The 20681-nt window shown below is 37.8% G+C and overlaps 1 protein-coding gene and 1 long non-coding RNA gene across 2 annotated transcripts in view; one reads left to right on the top strand and one right to left on the bottom strand.

The window, feature by feature from the left end:
* Window positions 1-20424, top strand: part of LOC128533929 (scavenger receptor cysteine-rich type 1 protein M130-like) — a 27381-nt gene extending 6957 nt beyond the window's left edge. Inside the window, exons 2-18 of the mRNA XM_053508165.1 lie at window positions 3683-4003; window positions 4095-4406; window positions 4491-4811; window positions 5334-5648; window positions 5731-6036; window positions 7825-7890; window positions 8241-8555; window positions 8726-8788; window positions 8875-8997; window positions 9080-9178; window positions 16733-16795; window positions 17096-17161; window positions 17272-17349; window positions 17462-17524; window positions 17624-17686; window positions 19347-19406; window positions 19989-20424. Of these exons, the coding sequence (XP_053364140.1) occupies window positions 3683-4003; window positions 4095-4406; window positions 4491-4811; window positions 5334-5648; window positions 5731-6036; window positions 7825-7890; window positions 8241-8555; window positions 8726-8788; window positions 8875-8997; window positions 9080-9178; window positions 16733-16795; window positions 17096-17161; window positions 17272-17349; window positions 17462-17524; window positions 17624-17686; window positions 19347-19406; window positions 19989-20104 (2750 nt within the window). The 3' untranslated portion in view covers window positions 20105-20424. The remainder of the gene's footprint in view (window positions 1-3682; window positions 4004-4094; window positions 4407-4490; window positions 4812-5333; window positions 5649-5730; window positions 6037-7824; window positions 7891-8240; window positions 8556-8725; window positions 8789-8874; window positions 8998-9079; window positions 9179-16732; window positions 16796-17095; window positions 17162-17271; window positions 17350-17461; window positions 17525-17623; window positions 17687-19346; window positions 19407-19988) is intronic.
* On the bottom strand, window positions 10295-12394 carry LOC128533956 (uncharacterized). Its single transcript, XR_008361434.1, has 3 exons — window positions 11408-12394; window positions 11030-11076; window positions 10295-10846 (listed from the first exon to the last, which is right to left on the bottom strand). It is a non-coding gene; the product is annotated as an uncharacterized LOC128533956 (long non-coding RNA).
* Window positions 20425-20681: the final 257 nt, after the last annotated feature.

The following is a 20681-nucleotide window of genomic DNA, read 5'->3' as shown; positions in this document are numbered from 1 at the left end:
GGCCTTAAACGAAACTCCGGAAATGTTGACTGCAGTAAGCGCCTGTGCTCTGCTATCTTACAGTCCAGAAAGTTAAGTGTCTCTTCTGTATGCTTTGGTGCTACAGCTAGCTCAGTAATATCTTTGAGCAGCATGAGAATTTCCCAAGTGTTGTCACCCTCAGGGACACAGTGACCAATGAGAAATGAAAGGAGCCTTATGAGACACCAGTTCTCATGGCCATTTCCACCAATGGTCCCTTTACTGGAAAATCCCTTTCCAATAACCTGAGGTCGATCTGTTTTGTCACTAAATGAGTACTTAAAACACCTGATGGCCTGATTCAGCATATCTAGGGTGAAATAAGTCTTGCCTATCAGGTCTGTAAGGCACAGGGACAATTCAACTGGAACAATACCTTCCAAAATATCATGCAAGATGTCAGGAGGGTACCCACTGACCACATGAAAGTGCTCAAGATTCTCAGTTAAAGGACATGCTCCTTTTACACCATAAGCTCGAGTCATTCCAGGGTCCTCTCTGATATCCTGCACCTGCCTGTCATGACGTGGGACTCTTTGTCCCACGTCACTCTTTGGGACTCTTTGTCTCGAAGTTGAAAGAAACCAGAACATACCTCTTGTTGTTGAGTGTCTCTACTGCTTGCCAAACAGAATCTGCAGAACTTGTCGACAGTAAAACTCTCCAGGAAACCTGCAAGAGAGTGGGCAGCAAGATTGTCAGCTGCAACATACAATAGATATCCCTTGGATAGAGCTGAGGATTGACCGATATTTTGAAAGTATGTTTGCAATAACCCAATATACTGCACACATCTTGTGTTTAAGCTTTGATGTTCCAAGAGGATTGGCGACTTCAAAGTCATCAATGTAAAGTACAAGAGCAATTGTGAACTCATCTTTTGCAAGAAATGGATTTTCAGTAAAGTATTGCCCATCAGCATATGATCTGAATTCCTGAGGGACATGCACTTTTTCTGACATAGCTTTGTCTAAAACATCAGTTTTGTTAAGCAACTTCTGTAGCATAGGAACAATGGGAACATATGCAAGAGTTTTTTTTTTTTTGCCTTTCTCCACAACATATTCAATTGGATTTACCAGTGGAAACTCTCTATGCACATAGGCTGCTCTTTTTTTGGCAGTTCCTAAAGGTCCATCTTTGGAACAATGTGTCATTATGTTACTTTCTGACACACCACTAATCTCTTTAATAACAGTCTCATCCATGTCAGCACAATATCTGTTAAATATGCCCCTGACTCTGTGTTGTACAAGTGGTTGTGAGAGCTTATTGATTTGACAGAGCTGCTCTATCACATCTTGCACTGCACTCTCTGGTATGTGCAGAACAGTGTGCATCTTTAGTAATAAAGATGCCAAGTTGTGCTTAAGCTGTTTTTCTAAATCGTGCAGATCACATTCAGTTACCTCATTCAACTCTTCTGTGTCCTCAATATCATCAGCATCCGACATCTGCTCTTGTGAAGCATTACTGTCATGGCTTATAATATTGTCACCAACAATTTCTGATTTAAACCTCTTTGAGATCTGTTGTTTGTGTACTTTGAAGGTGGAGTAAACACTGCTTTCAAAATTACAGTCTTCATAAGGGCACCTGACTTGATTTACTTTTAGATGTGCACGATGCAGGTGAGTGAAAAAGTCACTCTCTGAACAAGACTCTGTAAATCCACACGACAAACAACTAAACTTAGTTGGTATATCTGCACTTTGTTGCTGATCTGGAGTTTTTGTGTGAATGCGGGACAGGTGAACTTTTAGTGCATTTAATGATTTAAAGGTGCACAGACATTCCTGATGTAAACAAGGAAAAGGCTCGGTTCTGGTACAACCTCCGTGTTTTAGCCTGTAATGTTTTTTCACAGCTAAAAGGACAATACTTGCACTTCCAAACCATTATTTAATCGGTGTCTTTAGACTTAACTCTAAGAATTTCTCTTTATTTTCCCTGCAAATGAGCAAACATTAACAACATTTACCTTATGAAACCTAACAGACTGGAAAAGTCTGAACACCGACGTCACATTTATTATTTTGCTAGTTTACGGTGAATTAGCTTTAATATAGGGCATTTTAAGTCACATACACATCTTAAGATACATAATCGCTTATGTTGTCTTAAAGGAACTTAACAGTTACAATAGGCCGTGGTAAACCGCGTGGTAAAGCCGCATGTGTTCCAAGAATTATCTTCTTGGAAAAAACGCCGCTTGCAGCCGGCCAGGTGAAAGTCTAAAGGCAGTGAAACTGGTTAAAATCGTGTTTGTACCGCACGTGATCAGCAACTCTCGTAAGAAAGTGATCTAGCATTAGATATCGATTATTTGTGGATAAAAATAAGCCAACGAACCGGTAAATGTTAAAAAAACATTTCCACCGCTGCCCCCTAACGCTCCCTATAACTCCGCCCACCGCTCTTGACGTCACGGGTTCTCTCAACTAGACCAGAAGAGTTTAGGGGCCGGAAGAAATATGGAGATATTTACTTTCTCTGCAATTTAATTATTTTGCTTGCAAAATTTTTTATCCACAAATGCAAAGTTATGAAAGTTACCCCGAATTTTTCTTATTTTCAAATAAGATATTAAAATCTATATTAAATCTTTATCTACCTCCAATAACAAAAAGGCAATTAAAACCTTAAATGTATGCTCGCTTTTTGATGTTTTTGTATAATTTGTATCTGATTATTTATGTTGTGAGGAAAAATTATGTTAGTTATATGATTTATTTATTGCTGTGTACTGTTTGGCTATCCTTGAACCCCTGGTTCTTCGCCTTAATATATGTTTTGTTACATTTGTATTTCTGAGCAAATTTTCAATAAAAAAAAAAAAAAAAAAAGAGTTTAGGGACCGGTTCGGTGCATATTTTAGGGCACCGGCACCAATTTTTTTTCTGCGGAAAAGCGCGGCACTGGTTCCAAAATTGGGAACCGGCACGGGAACCAGAGCAGTGGAAAAGGGGTATTTGTGGAAATGTTTCATTCACAAAAAAGAGTAAAAAGAGTCATTTCACACTGTGGAGCTTCAAGTATGTGGCCAGGAATCACCAAAACCCTAAACACAGCAGATTTAGCCGAGTCAGCTGCAGTGAGACGAGGGGGAAAATTTTACTAAACTACAGAAATGTAGAAGCTGCTGTGATGAAATCTGACTCAATTGGCAAGTCATGATGATGGTGATATAGTGAATAGAGGAACAGCTTTAAATTTATTTTATCAGGCCGCAGAAAATATTTTTTTTATGTCTGATGATTAGACAAGTCTCTTTGATTTTTTACAATATTATCAAAACAACAGTATTTTTTACTCAAAACATTAATACACAGCTGTTACTTAATTTTTATGGAACATGATGGTTACCTCCTCACTGAAATACCATAACATAAGGAGCATAAAAACTGAGTCCATCTATCCACAGGATATATAACATAATATATTTCTTATATATTTAAAGTTTATCTGCAATTATACTGCCAAGTAAGTCTTTAAGCCTTTTATTCCACTTTAGAGAAACTCAGCCACAACATGTCTGCCTTTTTCCTCAAGCAGAAGGAAATTTCAGAGTTGGATGTTACAGCAAATATTCTGGTATAATTCCTTGATATTCTCTTCTGCTAAAACATGCACAATATTTACACAATGGAATAAAACACAGGTCACAGAATGCCGAGACTCACTGATGGTCCTCATCAGTGCTCTGGGAGAGTGGAGGTGTATCATGGAGGTTCCTGGTCCACAGTGTGTGATGCTGACTTTGACCAGCAGGATTCAGAGGTTGTGTGTCGAGAGCTGGGCTGTGGGATTCCTGTGAAGGTGCTGGGATCAGCTGCTTTTGGCCGAGGGAAGGGGCAGGTGTGGACAGAGGAGCTTCAGTGTAAAAGAAATGAATCTGAGATTGCCTTTTGTCAAACATCATCTTCACTCAAACACTCAAACTGCTCCCATGACAACGATGTGGGATTAATATGTTCTGGTTAAGTATCATGATTTAACTTCCCTCATGCCTGTCAATCAGTTTTAAGTTGTTTTTCTTAATGTTTCTCTTATTGAACTCATAACTGTTTGTCACACAGAGGCCCGGCTGGTGAACGGACCGGACTCCTGTTCTGGTCGAGTGGAGCTCCAGTACCTCAGTCACTGGGGCACTGTTTGTGCTGTAGCCTTGGATATGAGAGCAGCAGATGTTCTTTGTGCACAACTAGATTGTGGGAGTGCTGTGGCCATGGTAGAGGTGGACTGGTTTGGGGAGGGGAGTGGCCACATCTGGGCTGATGTGTTTGATTGTCAAGGTAATGAGACACACCTATCACAATGTGGGAACTCATCATGGAGTCGAGCTGCATGCTTTCATAAACATGATGCTGGAGTCATCTGTAATGGTGAGATATTAACCTCACCTACACCACGTTAGTAAATAAACTCAGTGTTCATTAGAATATTTAAATGATGTTTTTCTGCTTCAGGATCATCCATGGCGTTTCATGAGGGGCGAGTGCGGTTGTCTGGAGGGAGCGAGTGTCAGGGGGAGGTGGAGATTTATTTCAGGCAGGACTGGAGGAGAGTTCTCCTGGACTCGTGGAGTCTGTCTGAGGCGTCTGTGCTCTGCAGACAGCTGGGCTGTGGCTCTGTGCTGAACTACCGCTCCTCTCCATCCACCACTGAACACAAACAAATGTGTGTAACGGGTTTCAGCTGCTCTGGGAGTGAAGCTCATCTGGGGAACTGCAGCAGTGCACAACCTGTCAACTGCAGCTCTGGGGAACAGCTGTACATCACCTGCTCAGGTACGCAGCACAACACCTAGAAATGAGCAGGCATGTACATCATCAGCTCTTAAAATACACTATGATCAAAGCTGGAAATTAATGCCACAAATGTTGTGAATGTCTTACTGTTTTAATTTCCCCTCAATGGAACTTGTAATGGAGTGCACTTGTGTGGGAAACAACTCGTACAAGCTCTTTAAAGTGGCTCCCCTCTTTGTCTCTGCCAACCGGCCCGTCACAGCTCTCCTTTTGGGCACCTGCAGACAGGAGTCCAAAGTGACATCGAGTGGCTGGGAGGCTTTCCCAGGTGGCAATGGGGGCTTTAACATTGAGCACAGCTGCCATCACTTTTCTTTGTGTTATCCATACATCATCCTACCGATACATGTTCCAGTCACTGAACATGCTTATGTGCCAAAGCAAGTAGAGAATAGTGTGGTCTTTATTGTGTTTTGAATTTTTAGATATAAAATTCTTTTGACACAGAATTTTTAATAATTGATGAAATAAAGCATTTATACTTGTGTGTGTAAATCCTAGACCCTAGGTCCATCAGGCTGGTTGGTTCTGGGGGAGACTGTGCAGGAAGGCTGGAGGTTTTCCACAGCGGCTCGTGGGGGACAGTGTGTGATGACTCGTGGGATATTAAGGATGCGCAGGTGGTGTGCAGACAGCTGCAGTGTGGAGTGGCCCTCAGTACCCACATACCAGCCTGGTTTGGTCCTGGAACTGGGTCCATATGGCTGAATGAGGTGGAGTGTGAGGGGAACGAGACGTCCCTGTGGAACTGCAGATCTCAGCTGTGTGAAGAGGGGGAATGTGGACACCAGGAGGACGTAGGAGTCGTGTGCTCAGGTACAGTGTGATGACTGAGATTCAACCTGTTACATGTTAAATATGGACAAGTTAATACTGTAAGTTGTTCTTCTCCCCCCAGAGTTTAAAGAGATGCGACTTACTGAGGGCTGTAAGGGGAATCTGGAAGTGTTCTACAATGGAACCTGGGGTAATGTGTGTCACAATCAGATGGCTGATGAAACAGTAAACATGGTGTGTCGAGAGCTGAACTGTGGAAGACATGGCAGTGTGTCACCCACTGAAGCAAGAGTCAAATCTGCTCCTAACTGGCTGTATTATCTGATGTGTAGGAAACACGACTCTAATCTGTGGCAGTGTCCATCTTCACCCTGGGGACAGAACAGATGTGATAATAGTAATGAAGTGGCTCATATTACCTGCACAGGTGGGTGGAGTCAAACTTCTCTGGTTCTGTACATTGATATACAGTGGTGTAAAAAACTATTTGCCCCTTCCTGATTTCTTATTCTTTTGCATGTTTGTCACACTTAAATGTTTCTGCTCATCGAAAACCGTTAACTATTAGTCAAAGATAACATAATTGAACACAAAATGCAGTTTTTAAATGATGGTTTTTATTATTTAGGGAGAAAAAAAATCCAAACCTACATGGCCCTGTGTGAAAAAGTGATTGCCCCCCTTGTTAAAAAATAACTTAACTGTGGTTTATCACACCTGAGTTCAATTTCTGTAGTCACCTCCAGGCCTGATTACTGCCACACCTGTTTCAATCAAGAAATCACTTAAATAGGAGCTACCTGACACAGAGAAGTAGACCAAAAGCACCTCAAAAGCTAGACATCATGCCAAGATCCAAAGAAATTCAGGAACAAATGAGAACAAAAGTAATTGAGATCTATCAGTCTGGTAAAGGTTATAAAGCCATTTCTAAAGCTTTGGGACTCCAGCAAACCACAGTGAGAGCCATTATCCACAAATGGCAAAAACATGGAACAGTGGTGAACCTTCCCAGGAGTGGCCGGCCGACCAAAATTACCCCAAGAGCGCAGAGACAACTCATCTGAGAGGCCACAAAAGTCCCCAGGACAACATCTAAAGAACTGCAGGCCTCACTTGCCTCAATTAAGGTCAGTGTTCACAACTCCACCATAAGAAAGAGACTGGGCAAAAACGGCCTGCATGGCAGATTTCCAAGGCGCAAACCACTTTTAAGCAAAAAGAACATTAAGGCTCATCTTAATTTTGCTAAAAAACATCTCAATGATTGCCAAGACTTTTGGGAAAATATCTTGTGGACCGACGAGACAAAAGTTGAACTTTTTGGAAGGTGCGTGTCCCGTTACATCTGGCGTGAAAGTAACACAGCATTTCAGAAAAAGAACATCATACCAACAGTAAAATATGCTGGTGGTAGTGTGATGGTCTGGGGTTGTTTTGCTGCTTCAGGACCTGGAAGGCTTGCTGTGATAGATGGAACCATGAATTCTGTGGAAATCCGTGAAATCCTGTAGAAGAATGTCCGGCCATCTGTTCGTCAACTCAAGCTGAAGCGATCTGCAGCACGACAATGACCCAAAACACACCAGCAAATCCACCTCTGAATGGCTGAAGAAAAACAAAATGAAGACTTTGGAGTGGCCTAGTCAAAGTCCTGACCTGAATCCTATTGAGATGTTGTGGCATGACCTTAAAAAGGCAGTTCATGCTAGAAAACCCTCAAATAAAGCTGAATTACAACAATTCTGCAAAGATGAGTGGGCCAAAATTCCTCCAGAGCGCTGTAAAAGACTCGTTGCAAATTATCGCAAACGCTTAATTGCAGTTATTGCTGCTAAGGGTGGCCCAACCAGTTATTAGGTTCAGGGGGCAATTACTTTTTCACACAGGGCCATGTAGGTTTGGATTTTTTTTCTCCCTAAATAATAAAAACCATCATTTAAAAACTGCATTTTGTGTTTACTTGTGTTATCTTTGACTAATAGTTAAATGTGTTTGATGATCAGAAACATTTTGTGTGACAAACATGCAAAAGAATAAGAAATCAGGAAGGGGGCAAATAGTTTTTCACACCACTGTAAACTGCAGTGTTTCATTGTGAATAGTGTTTAACTAATGTTACTGAGATATGACGTTAAAAGTCTGATAAAAGTCTGCTCTGAGAGATAAACCTGCTGTGTAACATTAAATTAATGTGTGTATTTTATTACTGCAGATGATGAAGAGTCTCTACGTACACAAGAAAAGTGCTCTTCACTTCCCTCTCAGAAACACTGCTCAAGTAAGGAAACATAAGGAAAAGCTTTTAGTGCTGTTCTTCATTTGAAATTTGTTACTGACAGAGGGGGGATATTTTTTCTCCTATATTTGTTTATTTAATACAGAGAACTATATTGAATCATCCTGAGGTCATTACTCTCCATCACATTTTATGAAAATCAAAGCAACAGATGTAAAGACAGTAAATTGAACCCAAAGCTCATCTTTCTGCTTTAAATCATTTCATCAGAAGGGAAATTAAATAATTTCTAACCGGTTATATTTTCAGAATGTTTATAAATTGTTGGTATGAAAATCTTTATATAAAATACTTTTGTTAAACTCGACCCATGTGTGATGTGTGTGATGTAGAACACTGGTCTCTCAGGCTGAGTGGAGGAAAGGGAAGCTGCTCTGGGAGGTTGGAGGTGTATCATAACGCTACGTGGGGCTCCGTTTGTGATGATCAGTGGAACATCAGGAACGCTCAGGTGGTGTGCAGACAGCTGGGCTGTGGCTCGGCGCTGAGTGCTGATAGGAATGTTAGCTTTGGTCCTGGTGAAGGGACTATCTGGCTGAACAGAGTGAAGTGTCGAGGGGATGAGATTCACCTGTGGGACTGTCATCATTCCCTGAAGAAACACACTGACTGCTCTCATGCTCGAGTCACCTGTGCAGATCAGAGAGGTGTGCTAACTTTTCAGCTTTCTCTCTTCACTCACTACACTTTTCTCATAGGGTTAAGACTTGATAACTTTTATTCATAATCTCAGATATTAGCCTGAAAGCTCAGCATGTCAGAAACCTGATATAGTGAGAGTTTATTTTTAATGCATTAGTTTTTTCTGCAAATACAGACATATCCACAGTGTCCACTACTACACCCACCACCAGCACTACAACCACCACCACCACATCAGGTATGTATATTTGTTACAATACAATATTTGATACTGTTCACCATTTTTTTTCTTATCAAGATCCTCTTCTGTGTTTTTGACTTCAGGAAGAGGCGCTCCAAATACCCCACCCACCCCTCCACTGGTTCTCTTTGTGTTAGGAACGCTGCTCTTCCTGGCCTTAGTGCTTCTGGTGGTACTGTTTTACCAGAACAGAGTGCTCAGGAGAGGTACCACACATTCACACAGTTTATTTTCTCTACAACACCAGTTATTATTATTATTATTATTATTATTATTCTGCACTCCCAGTTGTCTCTAAGACGAGGCGTAAGACTCAGCCTGAGGCAGTCTATGAGGAGATCAACCACAGATACATCACTAGAAGAATCACGAGCTCCACTCAAAGAGGTGAGTGATATGTGGACTGTTCTACATCACACTTATTGTATTCCATTTAAACTTGGAGCTGAAATTCACTGCATGCAAATGATCAAATCACTCAATACTAAATACACCCCTCAATGCAAACTCAGTGATTAAAGCAAGATTTTACCCCAAATCCAGTCTGATTCATTTATTTACAAAAATATTAATAAAAATAAGTGAAATGTGTGTGAGAGGAAATGTGCAGTTAGAGTACATGTGGTCAGTGGAGGATTTAGATATTGGTGACATGGGCAGTCATGGGCAGGGGGGCGTCTTACAGGGGGGCAGGACAGAGTGTGTGGTGAAAAAAGCAAATAAAAATGTAGAGGGATGATAACATTTACACAAACAGTTTTCTGTCACTCATTTGCACATCAGACTTTTCATGTCACATTGTGGGTCAATTAATATCATTGGTGCCCTGATTCAATATTCTGGGGGAGGGGACTGAATGTCACTCAGAAGGACAAGGTGGGGAGGGGCGGGGCTATTGGACATCACCTCAGGTCTCCCCACAGGAAGCCCCACTGCAGGCAATAGCGAGAACATAAACACACATCTAACTTTTTACAACATTGTAATTAATAAAATCACTCACACTACGGAATAAACCTCAGGTCATTTATAATACTGTGAGTATTTACTGTAGTGTATAGTTTCATACTCTTACACACACACACACACACAAATTCTCTCTACCCGAGTTAAGATGCTTTAGTTTAGTTTAATGTGAAAGTGTACTGAAAAGCTCAGAGTGAATGAAGCTCCTCTTGTTCTGTGGATTTTAAACACGCACATCTCATCCTGCACAATGTCTGACAATATTCTTCCACAGCATTACACTCTAAAAAATAAAACTGTGCTGTACTCAATTTTTTTGGTGAAACATTTTTACACTTAAAAATATTGAGTAAATATAAAAAAATATAAAAATCATGTAAAATATACTTCATTAATTGAGTACAAGTCAGTAAAAAAATTAAGCAGACCTGAATAACTATATTTAGTACAATGATGTACAAAATTGAGTAAATGTAATGAAAATTAGAAGTTAATGTAAAGTGAAAATGAGTAAAATAATTGAGTAGATATAATTGAAATGGAAGGTAGAAGATACTGAAAATTATACTATTATTTAATAAACAAATGTGCTACATTTACTAAATATTTTAACTGAATGAAAGAAACAATACACACATTTTCATTTTAATTAAACATTTATTTGCCAAATTTGACAAGACATGAAGTCTAAACTCAACCTGGTTTACTTTGCAAATGACATGTAACAAGATCATAAACAAAGAGCTGAATTTATGTTATTAGTAAACAGTTTCAGAAACAATACTCCTGCCACAAGTATTATACAGTTAACACATGGAAAGTAGACTTTTGTATTAGAATCTAATAAGTCACATTTTACATCTGAAAGATTGTACACCTTCACACTTCAGTTTCCTGCAAACTGTGGGATCCATACAAATGTGTGTGCAGACCTTCTCAGGTCTTAAAGAAGCAATGACAGTCTAAATGAAGACAGGACACTAAATATCCATGACCAACAGTACCATGCTTCACTCGGTAATGATCGAAATTCCTTTTGATGATACGACAAATGCACACAGTTTACACCGCCATCCCATAAACTGGCACCTGAAAAAGGAACAATAGTATACAAGTAAGTACAAGTGTGACTGTTAATATAAAGTCTACCAGACTGGTAAAATAGTACTTCCGTTCAAATACAAACTTTTTGGACTAATAGTATATTTCTATCTTTGATTCAATGGTTACACATTTAATACTTCTGTAACATTTAAAAAAGTTGACATTTACCTCCTGTTTTATCTCTATTCAACTTCTCTTCATTAGTGGTGTTGGTGCTGTGAAAGAGATATAGAAAATATATAACATGTTTCACACAAACACACACTCACACAAAATCAATCAGTTTTAGGTTATTTTACTTACATATCAGAACATACATAATGTTTCACTTCAATATTTTAATTTCATATTACTTTCTCCCAATTCTAATTCTGAGAGAAATGTTGTATTTTCACTAAATCTTTATATTTCATAGCTTTAGTTATTAGTACAGTACTTAGCACATTTATTTTATAACATCTGCCGCTGCGTGCTCAGTGTTAAATCATGATAAAAATACTCATATACAGTAACGGATAAAACAGTACCAGTGTCCGGACACTGCACCTCATTTCTGCTGTTTAAACCGGATTTGTTCTGAGTTTCTTCCTTAAAGTGTCGGAGTGACCGAGCAGACTCGCGGTTCAGTGTGTAATGTTACACATGCGGTAATTATTTGAACATGCTAGTTTTATATCCTCGCCACAGTGGCGGTTGGCTGCGCAAAATCACCGCATTTGGCGGGAGAAATTCAAATATTGCGGCACAACCGCCGCCGGTTACACAGAGAAACCCGGAAAAAACCCGGACATGCACGCGCTGCTGCTCGGTGTTAAATCTCTCCTTTTACACCAGAGTTTAAGTGTCTGTATTAAACGCGCTTTAGCTGAGCAGTTTGGTGGTTGGAACAAACAAGCTAAATCACTATGAACCCCAGGACTGGCCTGTTGCTAGCTATCGTTAGCTCTGGAGCTCGGCTGTGACAGGATTCAGAACAGTAACTCACACCCTATAAAGTTGTGTGTGCAGGCAGACAGAGTCATTATTACAGTAACTTGTGTTAGCTGTTTACTCACCAGGATTTGTAAGGAATGTTCCAGAATGTTCCAGGTGCTTCATGTCCATTCTCACATCCTCACAGCCTTCTTGTCTCTGATGTTACACCAGACTTCCCATGAGCACTTGCACAGGGCAATTTACTCAATTATTTAAGTTTTTGTTGTTAAAAATAAAGAATATTGAGTTGGAATAATTTATAATTGTAGTTCTTGAAACTAATCAGTACAATTACTCCATTAACAGATATTTTGATTGAAATGTATCAAAAAATATTAAGTGCATGTTAAAAATATAATTCAGTTAGTCAAATACTGATTTTTACTAGTGAAGTAAACTTAAATTATAGTGTAAATTTAAGACAAAATGAATAATTGTTTTTTTAGGCATTTATTTTGATTTGTCTAACTCAAACAATCATGTATGTGACTTTTAGAGATTTTATTAAGGTAACATAACTTTTTTATAACTGTGAAATTTACAAGGCCACAGAATCATTTTTTAGAGTGTAATAATATGTGGCCTGTTACACACACAGCTGTCCTTAATACACACATTCAGTATAAAGTGTTTATGGGGACATTTAATAATCACCATGGTTTATGAGGACTCACCTTTCTGAACATCCGTCCAGTAAAATATATGTTGCATGAACACAGATGGACACTCACACACACACACACACACACACACACTCAAAAAACGGCGTAAGGCAGATAGAGGGGGATGCACCTGCACAGGAAAGCTCTCTCTCACACACACACACACACACACTTGCACTAAATCAGAACTGTTAATAGATGTTTATCAGCAGAATTCTGTCTCAGTGCCGGATCTAGTGTGTGTGGCAAATCTCCCCTTCAGAACGCTGACAAAAAATAATTAATAAATAAAAACTCTCTTGCTTTAAAACTTTTCTAACTTTTCCAATCAATTGGAACAAAACAAAATAATTCTCATAACCTTCATATATAAAATGCAATTTTATGTAGTCAAGCAGAATAATAACACAAGTTAATAAACACAAGTGTGATTAAAGTCTATTTTATTACATACATGATATTACACTTATAAAGTGATGACAGCTGCATTATTATTATTATTATTATTATTATTATTACTATTATTATTATTTATTAAACTTACTCCCGTTGTCGTGTGATGAATCAATACTTGTTTTAAGCACAGATATATGATTAAGTGAACACACACACACACACACACACCGTGGTGTAACGACCTGATCACATGGTCCGTCTCAGCTTGTATTGTGAGTTAAACCGTGTTGCTTTGACATTGTGGATAAAAAGATCCTTCACATTATTATCAGTCTAAATGAATCCACTGAATCCAAATCTAGGATCTTGTTAAAAGTTGAATGTGAGATGTTACTGGGGCTCAGCAGATCAGTACTGGGGCACGTGCCCCGGGGTTCCTGCAGGAGACCTGAGGTGATGTCCATCTCATCCGCTCTCTCCCCATCTCGTACAACTGAGTGGGAGAGCTTCAGTCAGTCCCCTGCCTCGTTCTTAGCTTCGGGTCAGTCACCGTGCTCAGATAATCTGTAGTGTCTGTACTGTGTGTTTAAGGCCAGATATTTTAGGGTTAGGGCGGAGTGCCACAGGGCTGTAGTTTAAGTCCAACATTATTTTATATATATATATATATATATATATATATAAGCACTATACTACAGCCCTGTGGCACTCCGCGCTCCTGAGAGATGAAACGTGTTTGTTTGTTGATAATTCTTATTCCACACTCGTCTCCTGTAGACATGGACTTAATGAGATCATATGATTTCCCCCCTACACCTCTCTCTACCACTCTATAGAACAGGCCTCGGTGTCTAATGAAGTCAAAAGACTCTGAAATCAATAAAACAGGCCAATTTTTTAGAGTTATTTTAAATAATATGTTTTTGGGTGAGTGTGTGTAGGGTGTAAATGTGACCAGCTGTGTGGCAGTTTGGGAGAAATCTGATCTGATTTTACTCAGGACATTGTAAAGTCTTAGTCTCTCTCTCTCTCTCTCACACACACACACACACACACTCTATCTCTCTCTCTCTCTCTTATATATACTAGGGTTTAAAAAGACTTCTTTAGAAGTTGAAGTATCAACTCAAGCTTTTTACTCGAGTAAAAGTGTAAAAGTACTGGTTTTAAAACTACTTAAAATATAAAAGTAAAAGTAACGTGAGGGGGGAAAAGCATTAAGGATAAAAGCTTAGGCTGTGCCACGGGCCTATATACTGCACTAACACCTCATAAAAAAAAAAGAAAAATGTGTTGTTGTTTTGTTGTTGTATTTTTTAACGGCCATAGTGATTTGGGATTCTGTATATGGCAATTGAAAAAGAATGCATTTTAGTACAATGCAAATCCATTAAAGAACCATATATGTGTACTACTGAGCATTAACATGTTTCATGGAGAAGAAGATATGATAACTAGTTGCCTATAAGTATTTTAATGGTGCAAAAAGTCAAACTTCAGAGGCGTGTCATCAGTAACCTTTATTGGAATGTAAATGTACATCCAAGCTTAGCTGCAGGAATCTGTGAGGGCAACATACAGGAAAATTAGTGCACCCAGGGCAGGCTTAGTAACAATTACCCTTGTATGGTTGTCTACAATAAACATTAGTGCTGTCAGAATGAAGGATTAATCCAAGTGATTAATCAAAAAAAACTTTTTTATATATAATCAATTCTGTTCCCTTCCTGGTGCTGTTCCCTTCCTCGTTGGTGCTTGGTTGTGACATTTCGCTCGAATCTTGAGTCTCTATCATGGCCATCTTTGTCTACTTATCACAACCTTATCAACCGAAAATGCTATTTTATTCTAACGTCCCTGGTGGAGTGTGTGACGTGACGTCATGTGCAGGTGCAGGTGCGATGGATTGCGTACCAACCAGTAGGGTGTCGGAATGGTATGTTTATACTTCTCATCCAACCACAATCAAATTCGCTCCATCCGGATGGCGCGATTTATCCGGATGTTTTTTTTTTTGTTTGTTTTTTGAATGACAAGCTGAAATAAAATAGGGGACTATTTTTTAAATATAAGGAGTAGAAAGTACAGATAATTGTGTGAAAATGTAAGGAGTAGAAGTAAAAAGTCGGCTGAAAAATAATTACTCCAGTAAAGTATAGATACTCAAACAGAGGAGGTTCTAGTGTGTATGGTGTCCTGGGGGAACTCACCTTCAGCACCGCCAGAAAGAAAGAAAAAGATAAATACACTACTTACACGCAGACTTGTTACGTAGTTCTGCTTTGAAGTGATAGGGCTCGCTGAGTTCCGGTTTGTCGGCCATTGTTTTGGAGTTTGGAGGAAATGTTTAGAAAAAAGTGTGTTTATAGATTTCAGAGACAGCAGAAGGTATACAAGGTACACTGTTGTGTTCCGCTGTGTACATCTTCTGCAAAGTTCAACGGAACTTCAAGTTTTCACAGTTTTCCTTCAGATGTGGACCTTAGAAAACGGTGGCTTGTGAACATACGCAGAGACGATTTTTGTCCTACCAGTAATTCTACGGTTTGCAGTAAACATTTTAGCAGTGATCAGATTATTGAACCGTAAACACCAGAGGCATAAAAAAAGTGAGTAACTGGCGCTGTACCAGTGCTTTTTGCCTGGACTGATCACGCCGTTAAAGCGTCACTGTCCAGTGAGTGGTATCCGTCGAACCCATACCCATGGATGTAACGATGGATCATAATTACTGAAGCATTCCTGAGCCTTCATTATTAGACCTGGTATGTGTTAAAATAGAAGAACTTTCTAATAAAGTGGAAAAAACAGCTACAAGAGCTACACGTTCAGCGTGACTGTACATTTACAGAACACAGTACAGGGTGGTATTTACAATGTGTTATCTATATATACTACTCTTAGTCTACCTCATAAGACTCTTGTCTGTTACAGGGCTGCTCTCCATCACTTTATCATAATTACAAGCGCTATTTGCACTATACAGTATGTCTGCATTTGCACTACTCTGTCTGGTTTGCACTCTCTGCCATCTGCCCTTACTTGTATATTGTATTTGTTTTTTTAATATTATATGTATAATTGTATTTATTCATATTTTTCTTTGTATTTTTAAAATTCTACTTTATGTATTTAATGTTATCTGTTATCCACCAAGGGTCTGAGAGTAACGCAATTTCAGTTCTCTGTATGTTCTGTACATGTGGCAGAATTGACAATAAAGTTGACTTTGACTTTAATAAGTTTTTATATAATATGGTTGTTTTGCAAATACGATGCACATCAGTAACGTTAATCCGTGGGAGATCCTGGAGACGGCGGGTGTAGAACGTAGCTATTGCTAAACCGGAACTGACTGAGTCCTATTAAAAAGAACGCGGAAGTAGGTGTGCAAGTAGCGCATAGAGAGATAAATAGAGAGATAAATAGAGAGATAAATAGAGAGATAAATATCTGCCAATGTGGCCACTGGACAGAAAGACTGTTATGAACTGATAAAACTCCAAATGTTAAATATCATACGTCTGAAAAAGGCCTCTCTCTGTGTGTGTGTGTGTGTGTGTGTGTGTGTGTGTGTGTGTGTGTGTGTGTGAGCGTGCATGCAAGAGTGCAGGCTTTCCTGTGCAGGTGCATCCCCCCTCCACCGCCCCCCCTGCCTTACACCCGGTGTGTGTGTGTGTGTGTGTGTGTGTGTGTGTGTGTGTGTGTTTATGTGACATGTACCTTATTTGACATATGTTCAAACACTTTATAATGTGTGTTTTCCTGAATCAGAGTTCATGAGTGTGTGTGTGTGTGTGTGTGTGTGTCTGATGCCTGTCCTGCTCTCCTCTAACAGGAAGTCTCCTCTCTGAAGAACAGCATTCTGGGTATGAGCATGTGGATGATGAGCTTCTCTCAGGTAAAAAAGGCCAGAGTGTGAGTTTGTCTGACTCCATTAACTGAAAGATATTCGAATTGCAATTAAAGATGAGAAATGACTAAATGTGTCCTTTCTGAGACGTGATTATGATGTATTGTATAGAAGAATTACAGTAACTCCAGTGTTTTAATGCTGACACATGAGATCTCACAATCAACCTTATCTTACTTTAAGCTTCTGAAATCCCTCTCATCACATTTATCAAAGCTTCTTTGGATGAGGATTTTATTGAGTATAAATGTGTTTAAAGCCCAAACACACAAACTCTTCTTTTTCCAGTAAAGTCTGGGATTGGAGAAAAGGCTGAGTATTATGATGATGTCATCGACACCAGTGACTTCATAAGTGGGTGCAGTTGTTAACTGATCAGATAAATTGAGTGACTTGACATTAAACCATGAGGTCAGAATGTGATGGAGCTGTTTGTACAGAGCCTCTGCTTTTATTTCATTTAGGTGATACAGGAAGAGTTGAGCCACCAGAGGACTACGATGATGCCGTCACTGCTGGACCCATCGCTGATAACGTGGAGGGTGTGCTTCTGTTTTGGGATTTGTTTTAGAGAGCACACACACACACACAGTGTACAAACTGTCACTTCAGTAAACTTTAAATCTCTTTAAATCTCTGTGTGTTTTGGTGTAGAGGATGAAGTGGAGAATTATGATGAGGCCATTACAGCTGATCAGAAGTCAGTTATACTGACAGGTATGATAATAATGGGACAGTGTTGCATCCACAAGCATCCAAATGATCATTAATGACATTCATGTGGATTTAATAGCTTTTATCTCTACATTCTGACAGAGGACGTGTCCGAGAACTATGATGATGCAGTTACGGCTGAAACAAACACAAACATCACCACAGGTCAGGGAGTTTCTCTGTTATTAAAAAAAATCCCCTTAAACATTTCTCTAATAAACTTTAAACAATGTGCTGCTGAATTCTGTATTCTGATTGATGTTGATTAATTTTCTATAACAGCAGCTCTGACATACTGCAGCTGTAAATCACAGGTTTATATTAATGCACTCGTTCCACTACATTATGGTTTCTATAGTAACAGCTCATCCACAGGGACGTGTACAGCAGACGCTCCACATTAACTGATGAAAAACAAACACACAACAAAAAAGTCTTGCTATAAGTGTAGTAAAGTGTAGCTCCAAGAGCTCACAGTGCTGAGACGCTAAATGCTGATTAACATCAACATCTCGTCTGCTGCATTTGACAGAAGTCACACTCACATCTAAAAGAACTCAACAATTCATAATGTGGGGAATTAATTCATGCATTTCAGTTTAAATAATCACACACGACTTTCTTTTTAATGTAAAGTTTAATTAAGCTTTTTAACTTACCCATGATATATTTATTTATTTTCATATACAAGTCACACCCACATCTAAAACAATCCCAAGTAATGGAAGTTTATGTAATTAAACAAAAATTACATCTCTCTATTATTTTATCTTATAATTCTTAAAATAGGATTTTCTATCATTTAATTATTGAAATTAGTGTCCCTCATCTAAAAATTCAGCTAACAATGCAGCAAAAATATAAAAAAATGTATATTAATATTGGTAAACAATAATGAATTCAATTAAATCTTTAATGTTTTTCTTTATTTAATCTGTTTCCTGTAACATATAATCATTATTTCTACAAAAGTACCACTTAAGCAAATCCAAACTGATTTTAAAAAATGCTGATCAAAAGAAGCAACAAGTTATAAATTGTTAAGATTTCAGGCTCTTAGATTAGATTCATATGAAAAGCGCCCCTACTGGCCCAGAGTGGTACTGCAACAGAGGAAGGGAAGTACACATGAGCTCCATATATGTACATATAGCACTTACACTCATGTAATATTAGTATTAAGTATTTAGTAATAATAGTAATAAAATATTAATAGTAAATATTTTACTTATCAATTGAAAAGTATTTAAATATAAAAAAATAATTTAATGTTCTATATAAAATAATTTGTGTGTAATATAACAAAAATAATTATATAAAATGTACTTCATTAAATAATTAATAAATTTATGCATTTATTAATTTAATGTGAACAGGACCTAGTGGTCACATGGAAGAGAAAGTTTTAATTTATATATAAATCTTAAATTAATTGAAAGCATTATTGCATTAGTTTTCCAATTAATCTGAAAGTGATGAGGACATAAAAATTAAATCTTGGCTGTTTGATTTTAACATCACAATCTACAACTAAACAAATTAAGAATGTTGCCTTAAAATGCATTTATACTATTTATATTATTTGTACAAAAAATAAATACAAACATGAATTTATTAATTAATAAATAAGCATGTAGATAAAAGCTAAAATTCCATCTTATAAAGAGTGATATAATTTCTTCTCCTCTTACTGCAGTAAAAATTAAATTATTTCTGTTATCTTTATTTTTCATATAAACATCGTGTTCTACTCAGTAACTCAGTATTTTACTATAAGATCAACACACACACTGGTTTATTACTTCTTCATTTATTTGTTGATTAGACAATCCAGAAGATTATGATGATGTCATCACTGAGGAACAGGATGGAGGAGAGACAGAAGGTGAGTGACTTCTTGTTTATTCTGTAATGTACATAAGTGCACAGGCAGCAAAGTCAAAGATTAGATTATATATGATTAGATTATATATGGTATATAATAAATATCAACTTTCAGAAGAGTTTTTAGAACAAATGTTCTCTCTGTTCTGTCATTTAACAAGTGCAGCCAGATTTATTACACACTTTAGATAAGACCTGTATATTTATGGCTCTTTTACTTCCACATTTTTATAAACACAATCTTGTAAGGACTGGAATCTATTTATTCCAAACATTTAACAGGAAAATAGAAATGTAATACTATATAAAATGTATTATTGTTTTGTAGCATTTCTACAGTTGAATCAGTTTGTAAAATGATGTGAAATTTGATGGACATCTCTATCACATCTTATACACATGGCCTGTGTTAATATTAAGAAAACTCATCTGATAAATGTCCTCTATTCTCTTCATTTATTGTTTAAAGATCAAAGAAATCCTACATAGTGCATCATTTACTGTATTTGAAGGTTTTACAAAACAATGACTATTAATCCAATACAAAGGAGATATTAAAGAGGTAAATGTGTTTATTTTACAGAATATGATGAGGTGGAGGAGAAATCTCAGAAAGACAGGGACCATGTGACTGAGACACGCCCCCAAAGGCCTTTTCTCAGGAAATTACATTTTAACTTTTATAAACACAAACAATGATTTGATTCTACTTCCAATAATTTCATGCATTCTGAACCATGTTCATTTTCTCACCTTGTTATTAGCAAATAGATTAGGGAGAGTTAAATCAGCTCCATTATTACTGAACCAAATGTTTCCAGCTTTCCTTTTACAACACATTTCTGACAATTCATCTGAATATCTTGTCTTTGTAAACAATATGCAAGCAATATATACGTCTAGGTTTCATGCTGTGTGTTTAACTATAAAACATATCATTGAAATGAATGTTTTGTTGCAGTCTCTATTAGGGAGCTGTGTATGTTGGAAGTTTCATTACGGATTCTCAGATTTTCATGTGAAATTCTCAGGTTTCCTTCAAACTCACCAATTTCTTTCCTTATTCTCAGGATTTTGTTTAATAATCTAATATTTCTTTAATATTCTCAGATGTTTGTTTCGTGATCTCAGGTTTTATTCAATATTCTCACTTTTTAATGAGTGACGGCTCGTTAATTTTAATGTTACAACTTAATAAACAATATACAAGTAAAGGTGAATTTTTAGCCTCGCAGAATGAGAACAATTCAATATTTTGCATTATGCAGAGTTTTAT

The sequence above is a fragment of the Clarias gariepinus genome, chromosome 12 (genome assembly GCF_024256425.1).
Source record: "Clarias gariepinus isolate MV-2021 ecotype Netherlands chromosome 12, CGAR_prim_01v2, whole genome shotgun sequence".
NCBI classification, from domain to species: domain Eukaryota; kingdom Metazoa; phylum Chordata; class Actinopteri; order Siluriformes; family Clariidae; genus Clarias; species Clarias gariepinus.
Note: the sequence above shows the minus strand (reverse complement) of the source record. Positions and strands in the feature narration are given on the sequence as shown.